Source organism: Populus alba, chromosome 12 (genome assembly GCF_005239225.2).
Source record: "Populus alba chromosome 12, ASM523922v2, whole genome shotgun sequence".
NCBI classification, from domain to species: Eukaryota; Viridiplantae; Streptophyta; class Magnoliopsida; order Malpighiales; family Salicaceae; genus Populus; species Populus alba.
In genome coordinates, this window is record NC_133295.1 from 10,542,638 (window position 1) to 10,568,183 (window position 25,546).

The window sequence follows — 25,546 nt, forward strand, 5'->3', positions numbered from 1 at the left end:
GAACGTTCTAGCAGGAATTTGAATGGAGTTTCTAGAACTAGCTAATATTTTGAGCAAGATAAAATCTCTTCTGATTTGTTTCGTTTTTCAAATTGAAACGTGATATATCGATCATTTCAAGTGGAATTCAATAAAATTGACAACCTTGCCAAAAAAATAGAGGGAAAAATATACAGGGTTGCTTAGAAACAAAATAACACCTTGATTTTCTAGATATATGAAGTTTTTTTAAAAAATAAATTTCTTATTTAAATATAATATTTTTTCATTTAAAAATAATCTTTCAGTTTTTTGAATTTATATTGAGTTTGAAAAATATATTTTAGAACCTTTTTACACTTTTCTTCACAAAATTTTTATTTTTTTTATTGTTTTTCGAATGAAAGAAACCCAAATTTTCTTTCTTTTATATGCAAGTATTTTTTAACAATGTAAGTAATTAATTTTTTTATTTTTCATTTTTACTTAGTGTTATAAATTTAATTTTTATTATAAAATATAATTTAAAGATTTTCTTTCTTTGAGTTAACAATATAACTTAATTCCTAATATGCATGAAATAAAATCAAGATTTTATAGTTAGATTATTAAAAATAAAATATAATATTAAACTTATTATTATAAATTATGGTTTTGATTTTTACGAAAAAAATAGTTGTAATTTTAATTTATTTTTTATATAAAGAATTATCTTGGTTTTTAAAAATGAGTACATTTCTAATTTTTCATTAAGAAATAAAAATAAAAAAATTAATTAAATAATACATACATACATACATACATACATATATATATATATATATATATATATATATATATATATATATATATATATATATATATTATTGTTAAACGCACCCTGGTAATCGCGAAGGTCTCCTCTCTCTTAACTTCCTTTGGTACGTGACTACTATTGATTTCTAATAATAATAAAACAAAATAAATAAAAATGGATGGGTTTGTCAGGATTAGAATTAGATCATGCAAGAACTAGTGCTGAATGTTGCCACGTTCTTAGTCTCTTTATCATTCTAATATTTATCGGTTATTTTTAAAGTTTTTTTTATTTTTTAAAATTAATTTTTGATATAAAAACGATATAAAAAAAATATTAATTTAAATAAAAAATAATTTAATTTTTAAATACTCTTTAAATAAAAAACAAACGTACTCTTTCGTGTCATGGCAGCTTTATCTTTTTACAAATCAGAGATGGATGTGAGCTCAGTCTATTCAACATGTCGTTGTTTCATCTTTGCCTCTGTTGGATGGTCTTCTTCATACCTTAAATATCCTATCCATGATAACCTTATCCACTGTTTAAAAACACTGTACTGTCAACTATACCCTTGCCATTGCCGAATATTGGATCAAAATTTATTGCAAAACAAATGGAAAATTGATCATATGTATTGCCTCTTTTTTTTTTTTTTAATATTTCTTGTCTAGAATTTTCAAATGTGTACGTACCATAAGAACTTTCTTATTATTTCAAAGGAGACGTTCAAGAATGCCAAGCCACCTACTATATCCCAAAGTCCATCAATGATAGGGCAATTGAATCCGACAAGATGACACTCCCAGGAATCTAAGAAATTTCTTCTCTCCCTGGTTTTATGGATAGCAATCGTAACTGTTTTTTTCACGTAACCAACCACTGTGCTTGTCGTTAGCGTTCTTTGAGGTTTCTGTCTATAAATGGCTACAACACTCCACTCTGTTTCCCACTGTGGATTTAGGGACTGTGAGAGTTTTGGTGGTTTCTTATTCAAGTTCTATTAAAGATCAAAGAAACCCAGAAATGGATGACCGTGATGATGATGACGATGCATATGCAAAGCTTGTAAGGAGAATGAACTCTCCAAGGTATTTCATATCTCTCCCATCTGTTCACTGGTCGGAGAAATTATAGTGTTTTCGTTTTATTACATGACCCTAGCTTAATTACTATGTGATTGCAGAGTTGTGATTGAAAATGATGCTTGTGAGCATGCCACAGTCATTCAGGTAAATTACCTTGAACTTTCAAAAATGTAAGAATGTTATCTTTCTTGTTTTTTGTTATCCACTAGTTTCTTATCCATAGTCTTAATTTTTATTTTGTTCTTTGTTTAGGTGGATACTGTCTACAGGCAAGGTACTCTACTTGAAGTTGTTCAAGTTCTCACAGACCTAAACCTTGTAATAACAAAAGCATACATGTCTTCTGATGGAGGGTGGTTCATGAATGGTACGGTTAATTGAAAACTCTTCTCAAATAAATGATACCCTCTTTCTTCCTTCAATTTGACTGTTGAGTTCGATTTTCAGTGTTTCATGTGACTGATGATGGTGGAAACAAAATTAGAGATGAAGGCATCCTCAATTGCATAGAGAAGGTATTCAATTTCTCGCTTATTCTCTCTGTTATATGAAAATCTTTTCTTTATAACTGTTTTGCTTGATTTTTCAGGCTCTTGAGACTGATGCATATATGGTTAAATCAATGGGGAAGATGCTTCTTTCTAAAGAGCATACTTTAATTGAACTGACCGGCACTGACCGGCCTGGTTTGCTGTCAGAAGTATGTGCAGTGCTGACTGACCTGAGTTGCAATGTCGTCAATGCGGAGGTTTGGACACACAATGCTAGAGCAGCAGCAGTCATACACATTACAGACCAGTCAACTGGAACTGCAATTGAAGACCCAAGACAGCTTTCTCTGATAAAGGAACTTCTTTATAATGTCCTAAAGGGTCTAGGCGATTATAGGACACCAACAGTGTCCATTTCTTCTCCTGGGGAAATACATATAGGGAGAAGGTTACACCAGATGATGTTTGCTGCCAGGGATTTTGAAAGGCCTGTCAGTGTGGATGACATTAGGGTGAGGCCATACGTAACAGTATCTGACTGTCCCGATAGAAACTACACTGTTGTTACAGCGAGGTCCGTCGACCGGCCAAAGCTATTGTTCGACACCGTGTGCACTCTAACTGACATGCAATATCTGGTGTTCCACGGCACAGTCAATATTACTGACAGCGACGAAGCTTATCAGGTATTTATAGACACGATCCCTTTCAGTGGAGTTCCTAATTCTGTATGACCTAAGAAGCACCGTTTTTCATTCGTTCAAAATGCTGAAGACAGTTGATATGATTGCAGGAATACTATATCAGGCATTCCGATGGACTCCCTATGAGCTCAGAAGCTGAGCGACAACGTGTCATGGAGTGTATTCAGGCAGCCATTGAAAGGCGAGCATCAGAGGTATAGCTGCACCTCTTTTTGAGATTCATATTTTCGCAGTTCATGTAGCTCATTTTCACAGGCTGCTCGCCCTCTTGCAGGGACTGCAACTTGAGCTGTTCACAGATGATCATTTTGGACTTCTCTCAGATATTACAAGGATACTTCGTGAGAACGGTTTATGCCCCAAAAGGGCAAAACTTTCGACAAAGAACGGGAAAGCAAGACATAATTTTATAGTCACAGATGTGTCTGGCAACCCTGTTGAGCCTAAAACTATCTATTTGATCAGGCAGCAAATGGGACAAACCGTGATACAGGTGAAAGGGAATTTAAGTATGTCTCCGAAATTTCCCCAGGAGACACCAAGAAGTTTCCTTTTTGGGAGCTTTTTCAAATGCCCTAGTTTCCAAAATTCTAGACTCATCAAATCCCTTTCATGATACGCGTTTGCAGACATTGCAAAATCGACAGAAGAAGTTGTTCCTTGAAGGACTCCATTTCAGTGGGACCATAAGTGACTTCAAGCACATGCATACATCAAAACGAACTTCAAAGCTAATTGTTAGTTTACATGGCTTGTGTACAGCTATTGTACAGATTGCATTGGGTTTGTAATAGTGATAGAATGATTGTAGAGATGAAGATCATTAATGAAAAGAGCAAATATGTTTTAGAAATGATTTCTTCTCGCACAGCTTTGGCTCAATTTTCTACATACTGTTTCTCTCAAGCTGCACCCAGGATACTGCTCTGTTGCAGTGATACCATGTTCATGGTATTGAGTAACCTCAACACCATATTGAACAAACTTCCATATCATATCCATCAATTCCTACTTTTAAGCTCCAGAGCAATTTAAAAATAGGATAAAGCAGGGCCCCTGCAGGTGTTAACGAGGAAATTCCCGCAGAGCAACCAACGCAGAAACAATGGACACTAGAAAGGTAAACTGGATTTTTCAACTAGAACTTGATCACTATACAAGTTAAGAAATCCCTGAACTGTCATGATCTATGTCTGCAAATCTCATGGGACATCACCATGCTTCCTAATCCAACATCTCTCAAGAAAAGGAATCTTGCACTATCAAGATGAAAAAAGTACGAGGCACAAATGATGCACAAGGCGATTACCTGGTAGATCGCAAATGAACTGTTCTAAAACTGAAGTGAACTATTAGCGTTCCAAAAGCCCTTTAGAATTTCATAATGCATACAAAACGAGCAATAAAAACCATATCCAACCTGCCCAAAATACTGTCTAAAGATATAAACAGTCGCCTTCCACTACAAACCATCCATGTCAAATTCAACTCTTAATTAGAAGGGTATCAAGACAAGTCCCTCAGTACTCATTAAGTTTAATTACCAACACAGAATTACCGATGGACTGTAAAATTTAATAAATATTTAATTATTTATTGGTAATTTTATTGATAAAAAGCCCAAAATAAAAGATGAGAATCTCTAATTTCATTTGCCAACAGTGTTTTATTCTTCTTGTTTACTTCTTCTCTCTTCCCCCCTTCAATCTTTCTCTCTTCGTCTTCTTCCTCTCTTCTCTCTCTGTCAACTTTTTCTCTCTGTCTTCCCTCTCATTCTCTTCACCTCTCACTCCATCCTCAATGCCAGACAAGTCTTCATCCTCCAAGCCTCCGCGCCAAGTAAGCCTCTTGCCCTTCCTTTTTTTTTTTTTTTTGCCAATGTTTGTTGAGAGAGTCTGGGTACTTGAATGTTGGTTATTTACTTCTGTTTATTTGAATAATGTTTTTTATGAATAAATTATGTGTTATACTAAAGGAAAGTATAGAAATATCCCCATTATAATGAGGTGCTTGAATGGTGATTATTTGCTTCTGTTTGTTTGAATATTTTTTTTTAATGAATAAATTATGTGTTATACGTACTATTAAACTTAGGAAAGAATAGGAAAACCCCCTTTATAATTAGGTGATTGATCGCTAAAAAAGTGAAAATGGGTGGATATTGGTTAGTTTTAGGTTAGAGAACATGGTTTTAAAACAATATAGCTAGTTTTAAAGTGTAGGTCACTTAGTTCGTTGGGATGCATATAGAGCATAGAATGAGAAAATTATGAGGGTTAATTACTTTTTAAAAAATATTAGTCATAAATAAAATCAACTAGTTTATGGTTTTATTTATTAATGTATATTTACAGGTAATAAATTTTGAATAGTCTTCTATATAAGATACTGTTTTTTTTTTTTTTTCATAGGATATATTGAAAATGTTATTATTTGTTTTATGCTTTGATTTGTTTAGATTTTGAGGCAAAGTTTATTAGTGAGTAATACGAAGAAGAGCACTGCTAGTTATTCTAAAAACGCTTTTAATAACTTTGAGTCGCTAGGTGTTAACCATAACGTAGCACTTGAGGCATAAACATCCTTTCTAGACGCATGCTTATAGAGTGTGACGTCAACTCGTAAAGGGGGTGTTTCTTGTAAGAAGCAAGTATACACTATAAAGTACATTGCTAAATGGAAACTCAACCACAACATGTAAGTTTGTTTTTCTTTCCTACATGATTAAAAAATAAACAACAATGAATACTTTTTTAATAATTAATTTCCAAAAATAATTGGGATTTCAAGTTTATAAATATGAAAGTTACTCGTACCATAACATCGACAATGAAATCTTCGATGTAAATGCATTTATTTTAGGGGAGTCATATTTTCAAGAATCTTTAATGGAATGATTGATACTTAATTTGAAAAGTTCAAGGTTAATATATATATATATATATATATATATATATATATATATATTATTTTAATTTGGTCAATTTTTTAATTTTAATAAACTAATTATTTTATAAATTAACATACAAGGGAAAAACTTTACTGGGAGGAGGCTGACAATGCAGTTGCTAGGAGGGTGTGAGAATCACAGCTCCATTAGATAAGATTAAATTCAAAATATTATATTTTTTAAAATGTTTAAATTTTATTTTTTTTAATATTTTAACCGATAATTTATTTTTACCAGTTATGTGATTTCTGTTATGAGAAAAAAAAAATCACAGAGGTGGCACTAGATTATTTACTTCCTCGCCAAGTGAACGGATGAGAAGAAGTTGAAAAATAAGCATGTTGCTGCCATGGTCGCGCACAACTAAAATTGCGGCCTGTGGGCACATAACCACGTCGTGGCAAGGTGAAGCTATTATTTTCCACAGGGGCTGCCTAACAGATAAAGAGAAGAGGATATAGTTTTAGAAAACCCTAAGATGATATGGTGGCAGCCTTCTACCCCTTGGTACCTACCGCCTACTAATGCATAGCGCCACCAGGAGCAAGTATTGCTTTCTTGCGGCCACGGTGATACAATGTCGGTGGTAAACATGGCTGCACGGCATCCGAGCAGCTTCATTACCAGACTCAAAGGTTCCGCCTATTCACACCTGAGATCAATGCAGCTTAAACATATAGTACTAATTATTTTTTATATAAAAATAATTATTTTTTATTTTTTAAAAATTATTTTTAATATCAATATATCAAAATATTAAATAAATTAATTTAGAGTGAAAACAAATAAATCTTTTTTAAAATACAAAAAGTTTTAAATTACATGTTAGTATTAGTTTATTGACTAATTAAGAGATTGTGGATCAGCCTATCTATCTTTTCATTTTATTCATAAATAATAATAATAATAATAATAATAGTTGTGTTTAGTCAAAACTAGCATTAGTTTATTGACTAATTAAGAGAGATGTTATGGTTAGTAAGCTTCCAAAAATCATGTTAATCCAGTTTGTTCGAACTAATCAATCAGATAGGGGAGTGGCAGACTTGCCACCTTATTCTCTCAGTCTCAAATAAATACCAGAGTTCTGTTTGCCAATAAAAAAAAGAAAAAAAGAAGCTGATGACCTCTACAAATGGCTGCGTAAAAAGTCTGGTGGCAAAGCTTTCAGCTTTCACAAACAACTGACTGGCATGGCATTAGCATGGTTCTCTGTTGGGCCTACGTTTTTAAATGATGACACTATATGAAGATAATATTTTACCTTGCAGGCCTTGTTTAAGATGTTTAGACAAGCTCAAAGCTATGTGCAGATTAGACACGAAATTATCTGTCACCAAACTTGAAAGCTCTGTAAGTTGTTGAAAATTGGATAACCAAACCAAAATCAGAGTTAACCAGGTAGCTTACTTACTTCATCATGACGAGATTACAGGGTAGCCAGTTGTTCAGGATTATGTTTATAGAAAGAAGTTTGAGACGATTGTGGTGCTGCACAGACTGGAGCTTGTTAATACAGAAGCAAAGTTGAGAAGCAGCAGTAACGGTAGACCTGAAGACCCAAAATTTTTACGTTCATTCAAACCTTCTGCCACATGTCCATGATTTTTCCAAGATACAAGATCCCCCATTTTATAAAAAGACATATGAGAGAGGATTGAATGAACATAAACAATGGATCTGAACACAACAAAGAGTAGCCAACCAAACTGATTTTACAGTTTCTTGTTGCTGTATACAGGCTTGGGAGATTTACTTTACAAAGGGAGAGGATCTAAAGTGTAGTGTCCAAGCCTCCCAGTACGATAAAGATTGAGTAACTTAGCTGAAATCTTGGTTTGAGAATCGTTGCCTGGTTCCAACGAAACCAGGAAAGCTTCTCTCAACGCTGTGAATTGCACTTCAATTAGCTCCTCCAAATCCTTCTCATTTTGTACATTTCCATCTAAACAAGAAATAGATTCAAGCAGGGTCCGACGTACCCTATTCACCATGAAATCCTACAATAACAATAATAAATGTCATTCTCAGAAAAGGAAGAAACAAAATGAAACGAAGTCAAACTAATCATATAATTGCCTGATGTACATAGATAGAAGGACTATTGTTTTTTTTCTGGGATTACTGTTAGATTACACATTTACAGTAAGCGAGGCTACAGCTGGTACTGATATCATGGATTCATGCCTTACAGATTACCATCTACTTATAGATTAGGAAAGCAGAATGAAGAGGGAATCGCTGCAGCGGATCATATGAATATTGATCCTTTGGCATAGTCTAAAGATACTTCAATTTTGCATTTCAAGTCCAGAACATGAATCGTTCAACATCTACAAGTTCTTTTATGACGATCATCTCAAGAAAATAATAATAAAATGAACATTTTAAAAGTTTTGAGGAGCAAGGAAAGAGTAAAGACAACAAATCTTCAGACCTCCCTTCCATAGAGGCACATAACTGTTTATTCAAATAAGCTATTTACAGCACAATTGCATACCAAATTATATTAGCCATTTCTAATAAACATCGGATAAATGAAAGACCCTTGAGAATGTATTTCTAAAACGAATGAACTTGATTGATCATTTTTTTATTGTATGAGAAGTCGAATAAGAAAAATTAAAGAAACTCAAACAGAAATCCTGATAAAGTACAGGTATGGAAAATGGTTATCTCTACTTGTATCGAATTATTTTCTCTGTTTATTTACTTATTATTTATTTTGGGTTCTTTAATCTCCTACAACTAGAGTAGCCTTTCTCCATCAGTCCTCAGGACTACACCAGTCAAATTCTTCTTATAATTCTTCAAAGTCCATCTCTCTCTTTCAATTATTTCCTAGAAGAGCACTTGCAATTCAATTTACTACAACATCATCATAAGCTTCATTTTTTTCAAAAATAAGATCAAAGGACAACTTATAACCAAATAAAATTAGATAAGACACCAAATACCAATACCTGAGTGTGATCGGAGGGATATTGCCTTTTTCGTTTCATGTTTAACTTTGAGTCACTTGAGCCTTCTACTTCCTGCCCTGTACATGATTTGTCATTACCATGTGTGGATAACCTTTCCCATTTCTTATATGCATCACTTGTGTTGAGAATAGCAAGAAAATATCGAGCAAGTTCTTTTTCCCCAACCAAGTTTTCAATTGCTCCTATTTTAAGGGAAACAAAAACCGAAGCTGAGATTGTGGAAAAATTTGAAAATTCAAAAGTATCTCACAATCCTAATTTATAAAACCATATGGATAAGCTGATCAAGAGGCTTTCATAATAATTTTAAGTTTAATGCAACCAGTGGACAAACATATCACTCATTTGTACCTGTTAAAGCTAGCTTGGTGCAGACTTCAGAGTCATGAATCTGGGGAGGTAAAATTCCTGGGGTATCCAATACATAAATATTGGGATGGCTACCAATCTGGACAAGGAGAGGCAAATTTCAATAATAATATGACAACTTGATGCAGATAAATGGAAGGAATAGTTAAGTATGGGAAAGTGGGGATTGTATGCCCTATTTGGTTACTGTCCTTTATTCTTAAACCGTATTTCTAAAAGCAAAATGAAAAAAAACACTGATCAAAATTGTTTTCATGGTGAACATATAAGAATCATATGTCAAACAGTGCTCTAAAATAGTTTATATAAACTTAAAAACAGAAGCGTTGTCAAAGTAGTATTTGAAAACTTAATATGGTATGCCCTGTTAATAAAAAAAAAAAAAGTGTTTTGGACACAAACTTTCAAGCAACAGTTTCCAGAAGCAGTCAGTCAAATGGTTTTTCTGATTTAAAGAATACATCCCAGAAATCAATTTCCGTCACAAATAGTTCTTTGATCCAAAGTTCCATTCTCCATCCTTGGTTTCCTGTGTACAAAGAATGTCACACTGTAACCAAAGGATACTCACCTTCAAACTGCTAATGTTTTTTGTTTCTCCGGGATGAGGACTCACAATTGTATGTTTCAACTTTCCTTTCTCTACGAAAGCCAATATTCTCAGAAACTTGGATGTATTCAAAATTTCCCATTGCAGACAATGAAAATAAGAATTTAGATTGCTGAATTACCTGCAGCACTAATCCTCCCAAGCTGATGCAAAGAGTTGGCAAGAGCCGACTTACCGACATTAGGTATCCCAATTATCATCATTGTAGTGGTATGACCGGAATGATCAATCCTTTTCAATTCTCTAACTTGGGCTTGTAAGAAATTGAGGAACTGCGAGAAGTGATCCGACGTAACAATGTGGCATTGTGGCATCCATCAGGAACTCTGTAATTTGGGCTAAAAAAAAGAGGGAGAGGGAGAGAGAGAGGAGCAAAATGCATGTAGTGAAGAACAGAAAAAGAAACCTTTTTGACGTTTTCCTTGTTATGGGAATTGACTCCATAAGAAATGCAGTTTTGTTGTTCAAAATACTTAGTCCACTCCTTGAGTTGAGAACGATTAGCAAGGTCGGTCTTGTTCATTACTATAATACGGCGAAGAGAGGAAGGCGGGAAGTTGCTCAAAAGCTGACAGTGGGATGACAAAGGAATCTAAAAGAAAAGAAAAGTATATATACAAATTAAGTCAGTCATATCATCAAACAGTTGGTGTGGAATGGTGGTACGGAGTTAATGACATTATAGCATTACCCGAGCATCTCTGACTTCAAGAATGAAATCAACTAATGGGATTCTTTGAGCGATGGCATGAGAGGCAGCTGCCATGTGAAGGGAGTACCATTCTGATTTTGCTTTCTTTAATGCTTCTCCTATTTCCTTCAATCCTATACTCCTACTTGCCATTCCCATTTCTTCTTCTTCTTCTTCTTCTTCTTCTTCTTCTTCTAATAAAGAAAGGGTTGAGGCATTAGGCAATGTGATTCGAAATTCATAAATAAAGAAGGATTAGTTGGTAGTATATTGGGCTTAGTTATTGCCCAAATGGAAAGGAGCAATACCTGAGACCACTTCTGATCTTGAGGTCCACAGACCAAACCCATCCAACCCGCACTACACGGTAGGTTATATATATATATATATACACACGAGATGACATGCCCGCGTATTGCTGCGGGCTTATAAAATAAATATATTTGATAGTGTTATAACTGTGAACCAGCGCTAGATAAGTAATAAAAATTAAAGGTATGATGGAGCAAATATTTCATGACAGGAAAAAAAGTTGTGTTGATGATAAAAAATTTAGAGACTAAACAAAATGATTTGTAGCAATCTGTAGTGTTTTGTGAGGAAAAATACAGTGCTTTCGCTACATGATTTAGCCTTTTTAGTTAATAAAAAAAATTACAAAGGTAAATTCTCTACCAATTTAATATTAAAAAAAAACCAACAAAGATAATTTTGGAAGGAAAAAAACCCATGAGAAAAAACGTTGTAGCAATTGACAATGTTCTGTGAGGAAAATTATAGCGTTTTTCCCAATAAAATAAAATAAAAAACCATTTAGAGAAATATTGTAGCAATCCACAGTGTTTTGTGAGAAAAACTACAACGCTTTCCTCATATGATTTAGCTTTATTGTAATTATAATTTTTAACCAACTCAATATTAAAAAAAAAAATCGACAAAGATAATTTTGGAAAAAATCATAAAAAAATCATATAAGAAAACACTGCAACAATTCACAGTGTTTTAAAGAAAAAAAAAATTACAAAGCTAAATTCTTAATCAGCTCAATATTCAAAAAAAAAAAAATCGACAGAGATAATTTTAGAAAAAACAAATAACAAAACAAACACCAAAAAAAGGAAAAAAAAAAACATGTTGGAAACACTATAGCAATTCACAGTGTTTTGTGATGAAAGCTACAGTGCTTCCCCACATGATTTAACCTTATTTGTAATGACTTATAATTGTAATTTACAAACAACTCAATATTCAAAAAAATAAAATTGAAAAGGATAATTTGAAAAAAATTATAACAAAAAAAAAAACATGCGGAGAGACACTTTAGCAATCCACAATGTTTTATGAGCAAAGCTACAATGCTTTCCCCACATGATTAAGCTTTATTACAAAGTTAAATTCTAACCAATTCAATAGTAAAAAAAATAAAATCGACGAAGATAATTTTACAAAAAGATATTGCAAAAAAAACACACAAAAAAAACTGGAAAAAAAACCATATGAGGAAAAATTGTATCAATCCATAGTGTTTTGTGAGGAAAAACTTGTATTTACTTGTAATTGCAATTCTTAACCAGTTTAATCTTTAAAAAAACAAAATTAACAAAGATAATTTTAGGGAAAAACATAAAAACAGGAAAAAAACCATGCGGGGAAAAACACTGTAGCAATCAACAGTAATTTTCGAGGAAAGTTACAGTGCTTTCCTTACATATTGTAACTGTAATTTTTAACCAGCTCTATATTTAAAAAAAATAAAAAAACGACAATTTCAGAGAAAATCATAAAAAAAAACCATACGGAGAAATATTGTAGCAATCAACAATGTTTTAAAGAAAAAATAAAATAAAATTAAACTCTCAACCAGCTCAATATTAAAAAGAATCGACAAATAACAAATATAATTTTGAAAAAATAAAGAAATAAAATAGAAAACTATGTAGAAAAACTTCGCAACAATCCACATTATTTAAAAAAAAAAAATTGCAAAGCAAAAATTTTAACCAGGTCAATATTTAAAAAGTAAAATCAACAAAAATAATTTTGAAAAAAAAAAGAAAAAATAAGAAAAATAAGAAAAAAATAAGAAAGTTGAAAAAAAAAATAAATTTGAAAAAAAGAAGAAAAAAAAAAAAAAAGAGGGAGAAGTAAAAAAAAAAAAAAAAAGGAAGCACTGTGGATTACTATTGTAATCCACAGTGTTTTTGTGTGTGGGGGAACAGTGATTCCCCCACACCATTTAGATATTGTTAATAATATATATATATATATATATATTTTTAAAAAAACTAATTATATATACAAGTTTTTTTTATGTATATTTATACATAAAAAATATAAATATAAATTAAAAGGCTTATATACAATTATAATCAAATAAATAAAAAATAATGTGTGTTAATAAAAATTATTAATGATAAATGAAGATACAAATAAAAAATTCATAAATATATATAGATCAAAATCTACAAGTGTATATATATTGATTTATATATGCCTATCAAAATCAATAATTATATTATTTTAATATATTTTTAAGTAAAAAATATTTTTAAAAAATAATTATTACTATATTCTCAAGCAATTGATAATTTTGAAAATTGAATTTACAAAAAAAAAAAAAAAAGAGGTTGTGTTATATATATATATAAAGACACTTCCACACACCCATCATCATCTCTCACTTCACTTATATTATTTCTTTTCAAGCTTTCCTAACCTTGTCTTCATCCCCTTTTAATTTCTGTCCTTTCTTTTTAGGATTATTCCTTTATAAAATTATGTAAACAAATTTTTCTTAACCTGGATTCCAAGTATACAGGTTAATTAACATAATTAGAATGATTTAATTTCTATATTAAGGAAGACATGATTTTTCCACGATTATATAAATAAATCCAGTAATTACATGAGTTTCTAAACTGTATCTAAAAAAAAAACCAACTTAGATTTGTTATTAGCCCGGTAAAACTGGCTTGACCCATTAGAAAAATTATCATCATAGTGTTGTCGGCATCCTTTTCGTTTTTTCTTTCTTTCTTTCTTTCTTTCTTTTCTTTCTTTGCTTCTAAAAATTTGTATCTAAGCTCTCTACATTTTCATATCAGCCCTTCAAGTTCTTTTTTGTTTTGATTTTGTACCTAATTTTTTTTTATATTTATTTTTTTAATTCATTTCTCAAGTTTCCTTTTATTTTCAATTGCATCCTCCTTTTTTTTCCTATTAAATTTGGTCTTTTTTTTACATGATTTTTTAATTAGTTTTTTTTTTTCAATTTCACTCCATTTTTTTTTCCTTTCATATTTGATTCTCATTCATTTTTTTTTCTTTGGCTAGTTTTTTAATTTGAGATTTTTTTTTTCAATTTTATTATTTAGCATTAAACTGGTTGACAATTGAAATTTTTAATTGAACTTAGGTTTTTAATTTCATGGATTATGAATTTAGAATATTAACTTAGATTTTAAAGATTCACTCGGATCAATTAATATAGATTTAAATTGTTATTTTATTGTTTTTTCTTGCAATGGCTTTCATTCTTGCTCTCCTTCAATTATTATGGATTATCCATTTTATAATTGATCAAGTTACTGTTGTCTTTTTTATTCCTTTTTGCAAAGTTAAGTTGCTATAATACCTATAAATGCAAAACAACGCTTAACTTGGTTCTAATGTTTTTTTTTTGTTTTTTTTAATCACTTTTGAAGCTTGACTTCAAGGGCTTGATCATTATTTTAGAGGTAATTTGATTTTTTATTTAATGTTGATAATAATTAAAAATACTTTTTTTTTCCTGATTCCTCCATTAATATTTTAGTGATAGGAAAATAGACTTTGTAAATAGTTTTTTTACTTCTTTGTTAAGGGTTATCATGGTCTCGAATAAACATCTATTTTATAATTGACACTCGATTTTGCAAGCATTTAATTTTTATCATATAATTAAGTAAAAATCATTAAACCTAGTTAAATGCATGAATAGAGTCATGTGTGGCCATGGTTATCCAATATACCATGGTCTCAATATTTTTTAAAAAATTCTTGTTTTTTTATAAATTGAACTATGTTTTTGCCAATCATTTAATTTTTTTAAAATTTATTAAATCAACCAATTTATATTGGGTTAGCTATTATATAGTTCGGCTAAAAACTCAGAGCAACCAAAGAGTCAGGTGAAAGAAATTCAAAATTTACCTTCTTGTCAGTATTTAATAGTATTGTCAAAATATCTCTACACTTTTAATGTTTTTTTTTTTTTACATTTAAAAAAAATTAATACAATAGAGTACATGCTAATGGACTAGTCTAGTACTAATACACGTCGGAGAATTTGCTGAGAAAGTAAACAATTTCTCAAATATTTTAGAAAAACAATTTGGTCTCTGGGTCGATTGACCATGAGCAATGTCAGATATCTTGAAGAGCATAGTTTTTTTTCTTTTTCTTTTTGTAGATTCTGCTAGTGAGGGCGTGACCGTGCTAGCAGCTAGGGCGTACCAGGCCTTGTTTCTTCATCCTCCAAGCAACGAACAATCGACCACAAAACTGTCAAGAACATCATAGCCACGAAGACAAATATTACAGCGTCGGGCAGCCCTAATGTCATAATTTGTTCTTCGGTCTTCATGCTAGGTTAAAATCTTCTGGGAAAACAGAAAAAAGTTGAGAAAACCTTTAATTTACTCAGTAATGCACCAAATAATCGACTTGAATGTATGAAGTTAGCTAGCAAAAAGTTCTAAAATTATATATATACTTGGCAAAAATCATAGCCATTATTACTATATAGGAAATAATTAAGTTAATAAATATAGAAATAGTCTAGTAATATAGGAAATGTTTTTCTTTTGATAAAACAAGAGGGCAGTGCTTTTGTTTTTCTGTATTTGCTAATTAACAATAGTATAGGAAATTTTGATTACAACATATCCAATACTGTATATATAAAAAAGGAAATATGTGCTGAAATATCTGATTTGACAAAAATACTCTTAAATTTTTAATAACTTAATGACTAAAATTGACATTATTCCAATTAATAGTTGTAGTATATTATAATGCATTCCAATTGTTAAATTTATTTATTTGTTTGTTATTTCTACTAGATTTTTAAAACTTTTTTTTTTAATTTATGTTTATTGCATTCCAACTTAAAATACTCACTGCATTAACGATGATACACAGAGGTTACAATAGTCATTTTCTTTATTGAACTGAAGCACTTTCATTACTCGAAAAATAATCGTACATTAATTAATTAATTATTATTATAAATACAAAAAACAAAAACAGAAAGGGAAATCCAAGTTATTTACTATGCAATAAGGCAAATTTCACTATTCATGCACACGCATTTCACTATCTAATTACTGTTCATTCTCTTTCTTCTCCATTTTGGTGCTTAAACTTATTTTATCTTCAATTGCATCCTTTTATGGCCCAATTAATAACTCTTTTCTTATAATTTGCAATTGAGAGACAAAATTCTAAGTCAAAGAACAAAAGTGTAAAAGATGGAGAAACCAAGTGTCTAATTATAACTTCGTGCATAAAAGTTATCTTTGGTCCAAAACTTTTCTTTTCATTCTTTTAGTTTTTGAAATTTAGTTTTTTTTTTTAATCTAAAATTTTATTTTGTTTATTTTAAGCTCTTAGGATTAAAAGAAGAAAGAGAAGTTGATGGAAAACAAGGAGTAGAGAGAGAATGTTTGGTCGGCCACATTTTGACCATTAAAAAGGCTAAATTTGGTATCTACATATTCCTTTTCCTTTTGGAAAGGAGAGTTAACTAATTGTGGTTTTTCTTTTCCATCAATAATATCGGAAAAATTAGATCTATACTCAGAAAGTCTTTTTAGATCCAGTTTGATTATTGATTTTTTGAGAGGTTTTAGGTTTGGTTTGAGGTTTGAGGTTTGAAAAGTGACCACTGAGGTTTGTAGGGTGTTTTAGAGCCTTTTCTTATAAATAATGGCTAAAAAATAGCTTTAAAGGTCAAAAAAATAATGCCATGACTTCTTTTTGTTGTCACTTAAGTTTTCTTTTCTCTTTGGTTTTATCCTTTCAAATTGAGTTAATTTAGGATCATACATGATGGTTTACTTCAATTGATTTCATGTTGGGTTCTTAAGGTTTTAAAGAAAAACTTTGGTGCTTAGTTGATGCTTGATTTGGAAAAATACAATTCAATTCCATTTATTTCAAAAACATTGACTTCATGTTGAGTTCTCAAAGTGTTAGAGGAGAGATTTGGCGTTTGGTTGATGCTTAATTTGAAAAAATACAATTCCATTTCATTTATTTCAAAAAATTAAAGATTTATGGACTAGATTTGAAATTGAAATTATTGTTCATTAAAGACTAATTAAACAAAGGGGACAAGATGCTAGCACGTGTGAGAAGGGTTTTACGCTTAGGTGGTGAGTGAGGTGTCCTCTGACCTCCATTACCAATTGTCCGCAATGTCATTTGATTTATCTTGGTGTTCTTTTCCTTCCACAAAGGTGTGTGCACGCAGAGAAGGTCTAGTTTAGCTCTAATGGCCTAATCTTTCTTTCTTTCCTCTCATTTCTCTTTTCTCTCTCATTCCCTTGATTTTCACACTTGACTCTCTCAAAAATTACAAAGTCGTCTATAATTTGTTTTTGGATATCAATTTCGATCCTTGATCTTTAGGTTTTTTTTTTTTAATTTCATCTTTTAATATTGGATTGACTGTGAATTAGGTTTCATATTTTTTTTTCTTTCCATTGGTTTATCTTGATATCATGACCTAGGTCACGAGTTTGATAAGTTATTCAGGTTGACTTGGGTTTTTTTAATTATATTTTTTTATTTTATTTTTCAGCATTGAGTTGTTGGAGAATTGGGCTTCATGAATTTTCTTGTTTTTCTTTGTATAAGGCTATCTCGATATCATGATCTAGGTCATGGTTTTTGCATATTAACTCGAGTTGACTCAAGTTTTTTTTTCTATTTTTTTCTTAATTTATTATTTTTTAATGTTCTCGATTTGCTATCAATGGTTTTTTTTTAATAAATAAATTAGAGTTTCATGATTTTCTGCATTGTTCTTTCTATTAGGTTTCCTGATCTTATAACCTAACCTATGAATTTAATAGGTTAACCCGGGTGAGCTCAAGTTTTTTTTTAGCTTGTAATTGATATTTTTGTTTATCCTTTTGTATGATTGATTTTTCTTTTTAAAATTTCATTCTTTAACATTTGATTAGTTGAAAATAAGGCTTTAAGGTTTTCCAAATTTGGTGCTTCTTGTTAAATGACTTGGGTCACGAGCTTAATAGGTTAACATGAGTTGATATCATTTTTTTTTGTTGGGAATTGGGCTTCTTGATTGAGTCTGGATTTGAGATTTCACGAGTTATGATTTTGGAAGATTAACTCGGGTCTAGGAGATTTGCCCAACTTACTTGGTTTTTATTGTTATTAAATTAGGGTTTCCTCTTTTTTATGTTATTAAATTTGTTGCTATCTAATTTTTGACTCATGTTTTGATAAATTTGTAAAGAGAAAGAGAGAGAGAGAGAGCGAACATATGGCGATAACATAGAGCATCAAGGCTAATATTAAGAAAACAATATGTCAAGGAGATAATTACTGAATCATATATAATTACTGAAATATAAAATACCATAGATATAAGATTTGACTGGTGCTGGTTATGGAAAATAATTACTGCAATATAAAAGACCATAGAAATATGAATTGTAGGTGTTGTTTATAGAAGATAATCTTTGTAATAATTACTGCAATATTTTCCTGAATAACATGGGTAAAGATTTTTTTATATAAAAGAACATCTTAGCCATATGCAAAAGTAGAGAGGGAAACAAGAAAAATTAAGGGCATACAAAAACCTAAACCAAAACCTATATTTACCAAGCCCCCCACCCACCCACCCTTCGTTGGAGAAAAAAATGAAAACTGACCCCCCAGCTTTTAGGCCCTTTTGTTTCTTCTGCCCCACTCACCTGCTCTTCCCCACACGCACCCGGACACAAACCTCACTCCCCCAGCCTGCAACACCGTGAACACCACTTACAGGCCTTGCCTATCTGTCAAAACAGCCCCCAGAATCGGCTCTTCACTCATCCATTTTCTCCCTTAGCTCAGCCCCGCCTGATAATATTCAAAACCAGAAGCCACAACCAAGTCTCTCTCTCCTTCCCCTTCTCCTTCTACCTCTCAAAACCAACCCATTCCTTCATCCCTGCTTTCAAAAGACCACCGTCAGCAACAACAACATCTCTAGAAGCCGCCGCCCTTTACCGTGACAGCCCTGCACCTTGCTAGTTTTGTCCTCATCAGCACTGTGTCTTCTACACTACAAGCTTCAGCAGCTTCAGCCTCTGCACTGTAACCTTCAACAACAACGTTGTGACCAACTCATCAAAGCAACTTTCTCTCCCCATCATGATCTCCTGTTGCAACCGTGAATGAGGTGACAACACTGTGAGCAGCAATAAGCAAGAGCAACACAGTAGCCGGATCCTTCCTCCCAAAGCAGCAAACAGCAGCAGCAATATGACAGGAGGATATCCTCCCAGACCAAGGGCGGAGGTACTTACAGGGCTGAGGAGGGCTGTAGTCCAGGTAGGGAAAAAAAATCCACAGTTACTAAAGAAGTATATTTTCAAGAACAAAAGCTAGGAAATAAAATATCCATCAAGTTTGGTTTTAACAGACCAAAACGCAAAAGGAGTTCTTTCGATGTACAAAAGAAATCCCTCAGCTCTTTCGTCAGCTCCTCCTGAAGGTTCAAATTATGGTATACACATCTTGTTGTTTTTGCTGCTCCAAGATCGATTTTGTCAAAGACCTGCCTTTCCCGCAGAACAAGAATCTAACAGTTAGCTACACCACAAGCACAGGTAATAATGGACAGACTATCAACAGTACTAACCAGGTTATCTTCATCCCTGTGCTTAATCAGCCACTGTCTTCCTGCTGCATTGCCCTTTGTTACAGAGAAAACTGGAAAAAGGCTATCAGGCTGTACTGGGCGAGGATCATATCTACCAAGGACTCCAGCAGCAGTATCGTTAATTCCACTCTTCACCATTTCTTTCCTCACACAGCTGCCAAAGAGAGAACAGGACTAATTCAAATGGGTGAAAGTTCTTGTTTATACGCAGTATTACAAAGAGAAAGTTCTCGACAATTGAAACCATGGCAGACTTTACTAGAGCCCTCAGAAACTTTAAACAAGAGCTACCAGCAATCAAAAGAGAAAAACATGACGAAAATAGAACCGACGCGCGACTCAATGTCCCTAATAAATGAGGATCTCCACATAACTTTGAGCTTCAAAGTAGATGTGAGATTTATTGTTTGGAACCCTACTCCAGCTTTGGTCAAGGGATCATCCAAATGCAAACATAATAGCATGTCATATGGTTCCAAAGAAGAACTCCCCTGAATAGGATTTTTTTCATCATTGAGAGTTCCTACAGGCACCGTATTTCTAGGAAGGATTCCTCTGAATATGAATAGCTCCGTCCAACTTTCATTCTTCTTTGTCCACATCTCAAACATCAAAATTCGACTCTTTATTCCAGTCAAGCTTTTTTGTAGATCACAAGGTATGTTCAATATTCCAATGACCTTCTGAATAAAACTGAGCAAATTGCTTATAAAAAGTACTATTCTGCAGTTCACTGGTTTTAAGAGGGGGACATATAAAGCAATTAGTTGAATCCAAGAGCCAACACCTTCCTTGATGCCTGGGGGGTCCTGACATCCATCAATCAAATTATTTCATCAAGTCCAGGCTGTATCTACTATAAGAAAGGGAGATGAAAGATCCCGCAGTGCATTGCTGATATATATCAATAGTCTATCAAAATCTTATACTCAAACTTCCACATGTTGACAAGCTTGTAGCAAAGATTCCAGGCACTAATACAATGACAAGATCTCAGCATTAGGTGCTTTGCCGCTAACCTGATTCCTACTTTCTCTTATTGTAAGTGCTTTTCTGTTTAACTTTTTGGCCTTGGTTAATAACTCTCTACATTTTATTGCAAGTGTCGTACAGTTAATTTCTACAAAATAATGGTGCTTTTGGGATGTATTCAGGTTTGAGAAATCCACTTAAACTGATTAGGTATGTGACTCCAGTGATGGCAATTGCAACTGCTCTTGTTTTTCATTCTTGTTTGGCCGAGTTAAATTAAATAGAATCCAAGGACTTGGGCTTAGAACTACGGAAATCAACAATGGCAATCTTAAGAAGGGCATCATTAGCGGTGCCTTAAGCTGTGAGTGTCAGAGATCTGTCCTTAATGATTTCATTAACTCTTTGGTGTTCAACGAGGCTGATTCCCATGCTGCAGAGGTGTGATAATTCTTGTCACCATCTTCAAGCATTTGTAACTAGCTAGCCAGATTGCTTAGTGCTTGTTAATGAAGCCGCGGAAATCAAAATCGATTGATTGTTGCAGAAATTCATATGAAGCCCCAATTGATGGTAGAAGTCAATGAAAGTATTGTTGCAAATAATATTGCTTAGTGCTTGTATATACAACGTTGATTGAAAGGCTCAAAACATGTTTATGTTTTAAGAGATGGGGATGGAGGAAATCTAAAAGACTTTGCAGTCAATAAAAAATACATTTCAATCAAAGAAAAATTTGTCAGGTTTTCAAAAGAAATTTTTTTTTTTTATTTTAGGCGGAAAACATTTTTCGAAAGTTATGAAAAATTTAGAAATGTCATATTATTTGTAGATTATATTAAATTTGGTCTTCAAACTTTTGATTGCTATATATATTTTGTTTTGAATATTTATTTTTTAATTTCATCTCTTAGAATTTAATTTTTATATTAACTTTGATCATTATTTTTATTTTTCTTTTTCCCTTATCATTTTTTAATTGAAATTTTTTATCTATAAAATTTGGTCCCCATTCTTTTTATTTTTATTTATTTTATTTGAAATAATTTATGAAATGTTAATTATTATTATTTTAATTTCTTCATCTTTCAATTTTTTTTATTTTTTAGATTTGATCTCTGTTATTTTGATTATTATTTATTTTATTTAATAAGTTATTTTCTAGCTCATTTTTCATGACATAACCAAATACTAGAAAATGTTTTCTAACTTATTTTCCATTACAGTACCAAATATCAAAAAATAATTTACTTTTTTGAAATTTATTTTCTAAATAAAAACTACTTTCCAGCAAATAAACGATCTTAATAAAGTTTTTTATTGCAGAGAAAGCGGGTGAAAAAACAAAAATAGCATAACAGGAGACAAGGGAAAGGAGACAATAATTTTACGTGGAAAACCCTCTCAAAATGAGGGGAAAAACCACGGGAGAATCACGGAAACACTATTATTAATTTAAATGCTAAGGTAACAATTTATTTTTAATGTACAGATAATATTCAGACTATTATAAGAAACAATAAGTAAAATAAAAAGAAGCAAAGTCAGAAACAATATAATTAATTAATTAAAGGATATATACACATCTCCTCCTCCTTCGATGGATTTGAGCGCTGTGATTATTTCTTTTCCCATGTTGCCGGGTGCCTGCACTAGGAAATTGATGGATGATACTCTTTATTCATCGATCAAAGCTATTGTTCTTTTATTAAAATTAATTATACAGTTCAACCACATGTTCTTATTAGATGAAGATACTGTCTACTTAATGGATATATACTAATATAGGCAATTAATCCAATAGGAACACCCAAAATAAAAAAAGAAATAAGTAAATAAATAAATGAGGAAGTTAGTTCCTAATTACATATATAGAAGTTACCTGCAGCCAATTATCTATTGTTGCTGTTCTCGTTTGAAACCTTGCCAATAATTAGGAAGACTGCCAATTAAGAGGAGAAATTAAGTTGAAGATCAGTTTCCTAAAATTATATACATAAAAGTGCAACCCTTTTCTATTAATAAATAAATAGATAAAAAAGAATGTGATGTCAGATTTAATTATAAAAGAACACTTTACCTCATCTGTGGGTATTAATAAAATGTGATGTTTGGGGTATGAGAGGCGTTGGGCCAGCCCTCTCCTCCTGCTTTCAAATATTGTGTTAAATAATATTTATGTAGTATTATTTATTAAGGGTAGAATAGTACTTTCAGTTTAACCTATATATACTTTATTTGTATTTAGGTTAAGTCTAAGCATTCATAATATACAGATTATTCAGAATTCTAGCCTCCCTTTTGTGTTTGATCTCAATAAGTTTAACATGGTATCAGAGCTAGTTTTATGAAACGAGGCTTAATCCCAAATACAGCTTCGCGGATCCAACTTAATTTTTTTTTGAGTGATATTTTGTCTTCCGCTTCTGCAAAATTAGGTATTTCGACAGTTTCTGCAATTAATTTGGTATTTCATCTTCCCTTCAACATCTGCAATTTGGTATTTGCGTTCAGTTTTTGCAAATTTGTTTTGTGTTTTGGAGTAATCGTATAATTTCGAGAAGAGATTTGTTTAGTTTCTGCAATTTAGTATTTTGTTTCCGCTGCTTTTGCATTCTGGTTATTTGTGATTGCTGATTATGGCTACTGAAAGAGATGATTCACTTCAGTCTGTGAGTGTGAGGTTGGATGGGAAGAATTATTCGTATTGGAGTTATGTGATGAGAAATTTTCTTAAGGGTAAGAAGATGTGGGGGTATGTTAGTGGGACTTATATGATACCTAAGAATGTTGAGGAGGGAGATGTTGTTTTGATAGATACATGGGAAGCAAATAATGCAAAGATCATTACTTGGATCAACAATTCTGTTGAGCATTCGATAGGTATGCAGTTGGCGAAGTATGAGACAACAAAAGAGGTTTGGGATCATCTGCAAAGGTTATTCACACAATCAAATTTTGCAAAATAGTATCAATTAGAGAATGACATACGAGCTCTTCATCAGAAGAATATGAGTATCCAAGAGTTTTATTCTGCTATGACAGATCTTTGGGATCAATTGGCTCTTACAGAATCGGCAGAATTAAAGGCATGTGGTGCCTATATTGAGCGTAGAGAGCAGCAACGATTGGTACAGTTTTTAACAGTACTTCGCAGTGATTTCAAAGGACTTAGGGGTTCAATTCTGCATCGTTCTCCATTGCCTTCTGTTGACTCTGTTGTTAGTGAGTTATTGGCTGAAGAAATACGTCTTCAGTCTTATTCTGAAAAGGGAATTTTTTCTGCTTCGAATCCTTCAGTATTAGCAATGCCTTCTAAGCCATTCTCTAATCATCAGAATAAGCCTTACACAAGGGTTGGCTTCGATGAGTGCAGTTTCTGTAAGCAGAAAGGTCATTGGAAGGCTTAGTGTCCTAAGTTGAGACAGCAGAATCAAGCTTGGAAGTCTGGCAATCAGTCATAATGTAATGCTCATAGACCACCTCAGGGTTATAAACCACCACACCACAATACTGCAGCAGTAGCTTCCTCAAGTTCTATTACCGATCCTAATATTTTGGCTGAGCAATTTCAGAAGTTTCTCTCCTTGCAGCCACAAGCAATGTCCGCTTCTTCTTCCATAGGTCAGTTGCATCATAGTTCCTCAGGTATGTCACACTCTGAATGGGTCTTGGATTCTGGTGCTTCTCATCATATGTCTCCAGATTCCTCATCTTTTACCTCTGTTTCCCCTTTGTCCTCCATTCCTGTTATGACTGCTGATGGCACTCCTATGCCCTTAACAGGTGTTGGTTCTGTTGTCACACCTCACTTGTCTCTCCCTAATGTTTATCTTATTCCAAAACTCAAATTGAATCTTGCGTCTGTTGGTCAAATATGTGATTCTGGTGATTATTTAGTCATGTTTTCTGGTTCATTTTGTTGTATACAGGATCTGCAGTCTCAGAAGCTGATTGGGACAGGCCGTAGAGAGAATGGACTATATATTTTGGTTGAGTTAAAAGTGCCAGTTGTTGCTGCTGCCGCTGCTGCTACTACAATTGATTTGTCTTCCTTTCGTTTGAGTCTTTCATCTTCTAGTTTTTATTTATGGCATTCCCGTCTAGGTCATGTTTCATCTTCTCGTTTGAGATTTTTGGCATCCACAGGAGCTTTAGGAAATTTGAAAACTTGTGACATTTCGGATTGGAGTGGATGTAAATTGGCAAAATTTTCCGCCTTACCTTTTAATCGAAGTATTTCTGTTTCTTCTTTACCATTTGATTTGATTCATTCTGATGTATGGGGACCTTCTCCTGTTGCCACAAAAGGAGGGTCTCGATATTATGTCTCTTTTATTGATGATCATACTCGTTATTGTTGGGTTTATTTAATGAAACATCGTTCTGAATTTTTTGAGATATATGCAGCTTTTCGAGCTCTTATCAAAACTCAACATTCTGCTGTGATTAAATGTTTTAGGTGTGATTTGGGTGGGGAATACACCTCTAATAAATTTTGCCAATTGCTTGCCTTAGATGGAACCATCCACCAAACTTCTTGTACAGATACTCCTGAGCAAAATGGTGTTGCTGAAAGAAAACATAGGCACATTGTTGAAACTGCTCGTTCTCTCTTGTTGTCTGCCTTTGTTCCTAGTGAGTTTTGGGGAGAAGTTGTTCTTACTGCTGTAAGTTTAATTAATACAATTCCATCTTCTCATAGTTCGGGTCTATCTCCTTTTGAAAAGTTATATGGGTATGTTCCTGATTATTCCTCATTTAGAGTCTTTGGTTGTACTTGTTTCGTTCTTCGTCCTCATGTAGAACGAAGTAAGTTATCCTCTCGATCCGCTATTTGTGTTTTTCTAGGCTATGGTGAAGGTAAAAAGGGTTATCGTTGTTTTGATCCAATAACTCAGAAACTTTATGTGTCTCGTCATGTTGTCTTCCTTGAGCATATACCTTTCTTTTCTATTCCATCCACTACTC

The 25,546-nt window shown here is 32.5% G+C and overlaps 2 protein-coding genes across 4 annotated transcripts; one reads left to right on the forward strand and one right to left on the reverse strand.

The window, feature by feature from the left end:
• Window positions 1-1,430: 1,430 nt before the first annotated feature.
• Window positions 1,431-3,911, forward strand: LOC118044891 (ACT domain-containing protein ACR4). 2 transcript variants are annotated; one of them, XM_073412902.1, is made up of 7 exons: window positions 1,431-1,866; window positions 1,962-2,007; window positions 2,116-2,230; window positions 2,311-2,378; window positions 2,453-3,040; window positions 3,148-3,252; window positions 3,314-3,488. In XM_073412902.1, exons 1-7 carry the CDS (start codon window positions 1,802-1,804, stop codon window positions 3,344-3,346), a joined length of 1,020 nt encoding a protein of 339 aa, XP_073269003.1. In that variant the 5' UTR covers window positions 1,431-1,801; the 3' UTR covers window positions 3,347-3,488. The 2 variants fall into 2 exon arrangements, with proteins under 2 accessions (XP_073269003.1, XP_034909264.1); XM_035053373.2 differs by having other exon boundaries at window positions 1,437-1,866; window positions 3,333-3,911.
• A 3,455-nt stretch (window positions 3,912-7,366) lies between these two features.
• LOC118044890 (DAR GTPase 2, mitochondrial) lies at window positions 7,367-11,016 on the reverse strand. Of its 2 annotated transcripts, XM_073412890.1 has the most exons (8): window positions 10,971-11,006; window positions 10,663-10,856; window positions 10,378-10,563; window positions 10,093-10,243; window positions 9,933-10,003; window positions 9,344-9,440; window positions 8,972-9,174; window positions 7,367-8,008 (listed from the first exon to the last, which is right to left on the reverse strand). In XM_073412890.1, the coding sequence occupies exons 2-8, from the start codon at window positions 10,819-10,821 to the stop codon at window positions 7,766-7,768; spliced, it is 1,110 nt and encodes a 369-aa protein (XP_073268991.1). In that variant the 5' UTR covers window positions 10,822-10,856; window positions 10,971-11,006; the 3' UTR covers window positions 7,367-7,765. The 2 variants fall into 2 exon arrangements, with proteins under 2 accessions (XP_073268991.1, XP_034909262.1); XM_035053371.2 differs by having other exon boundaries at window positions 8,972-9,048; window positions 10,663-11,016.
• Window positions 11,017-25,546: the final 14,530 nt, after the last annotated feature.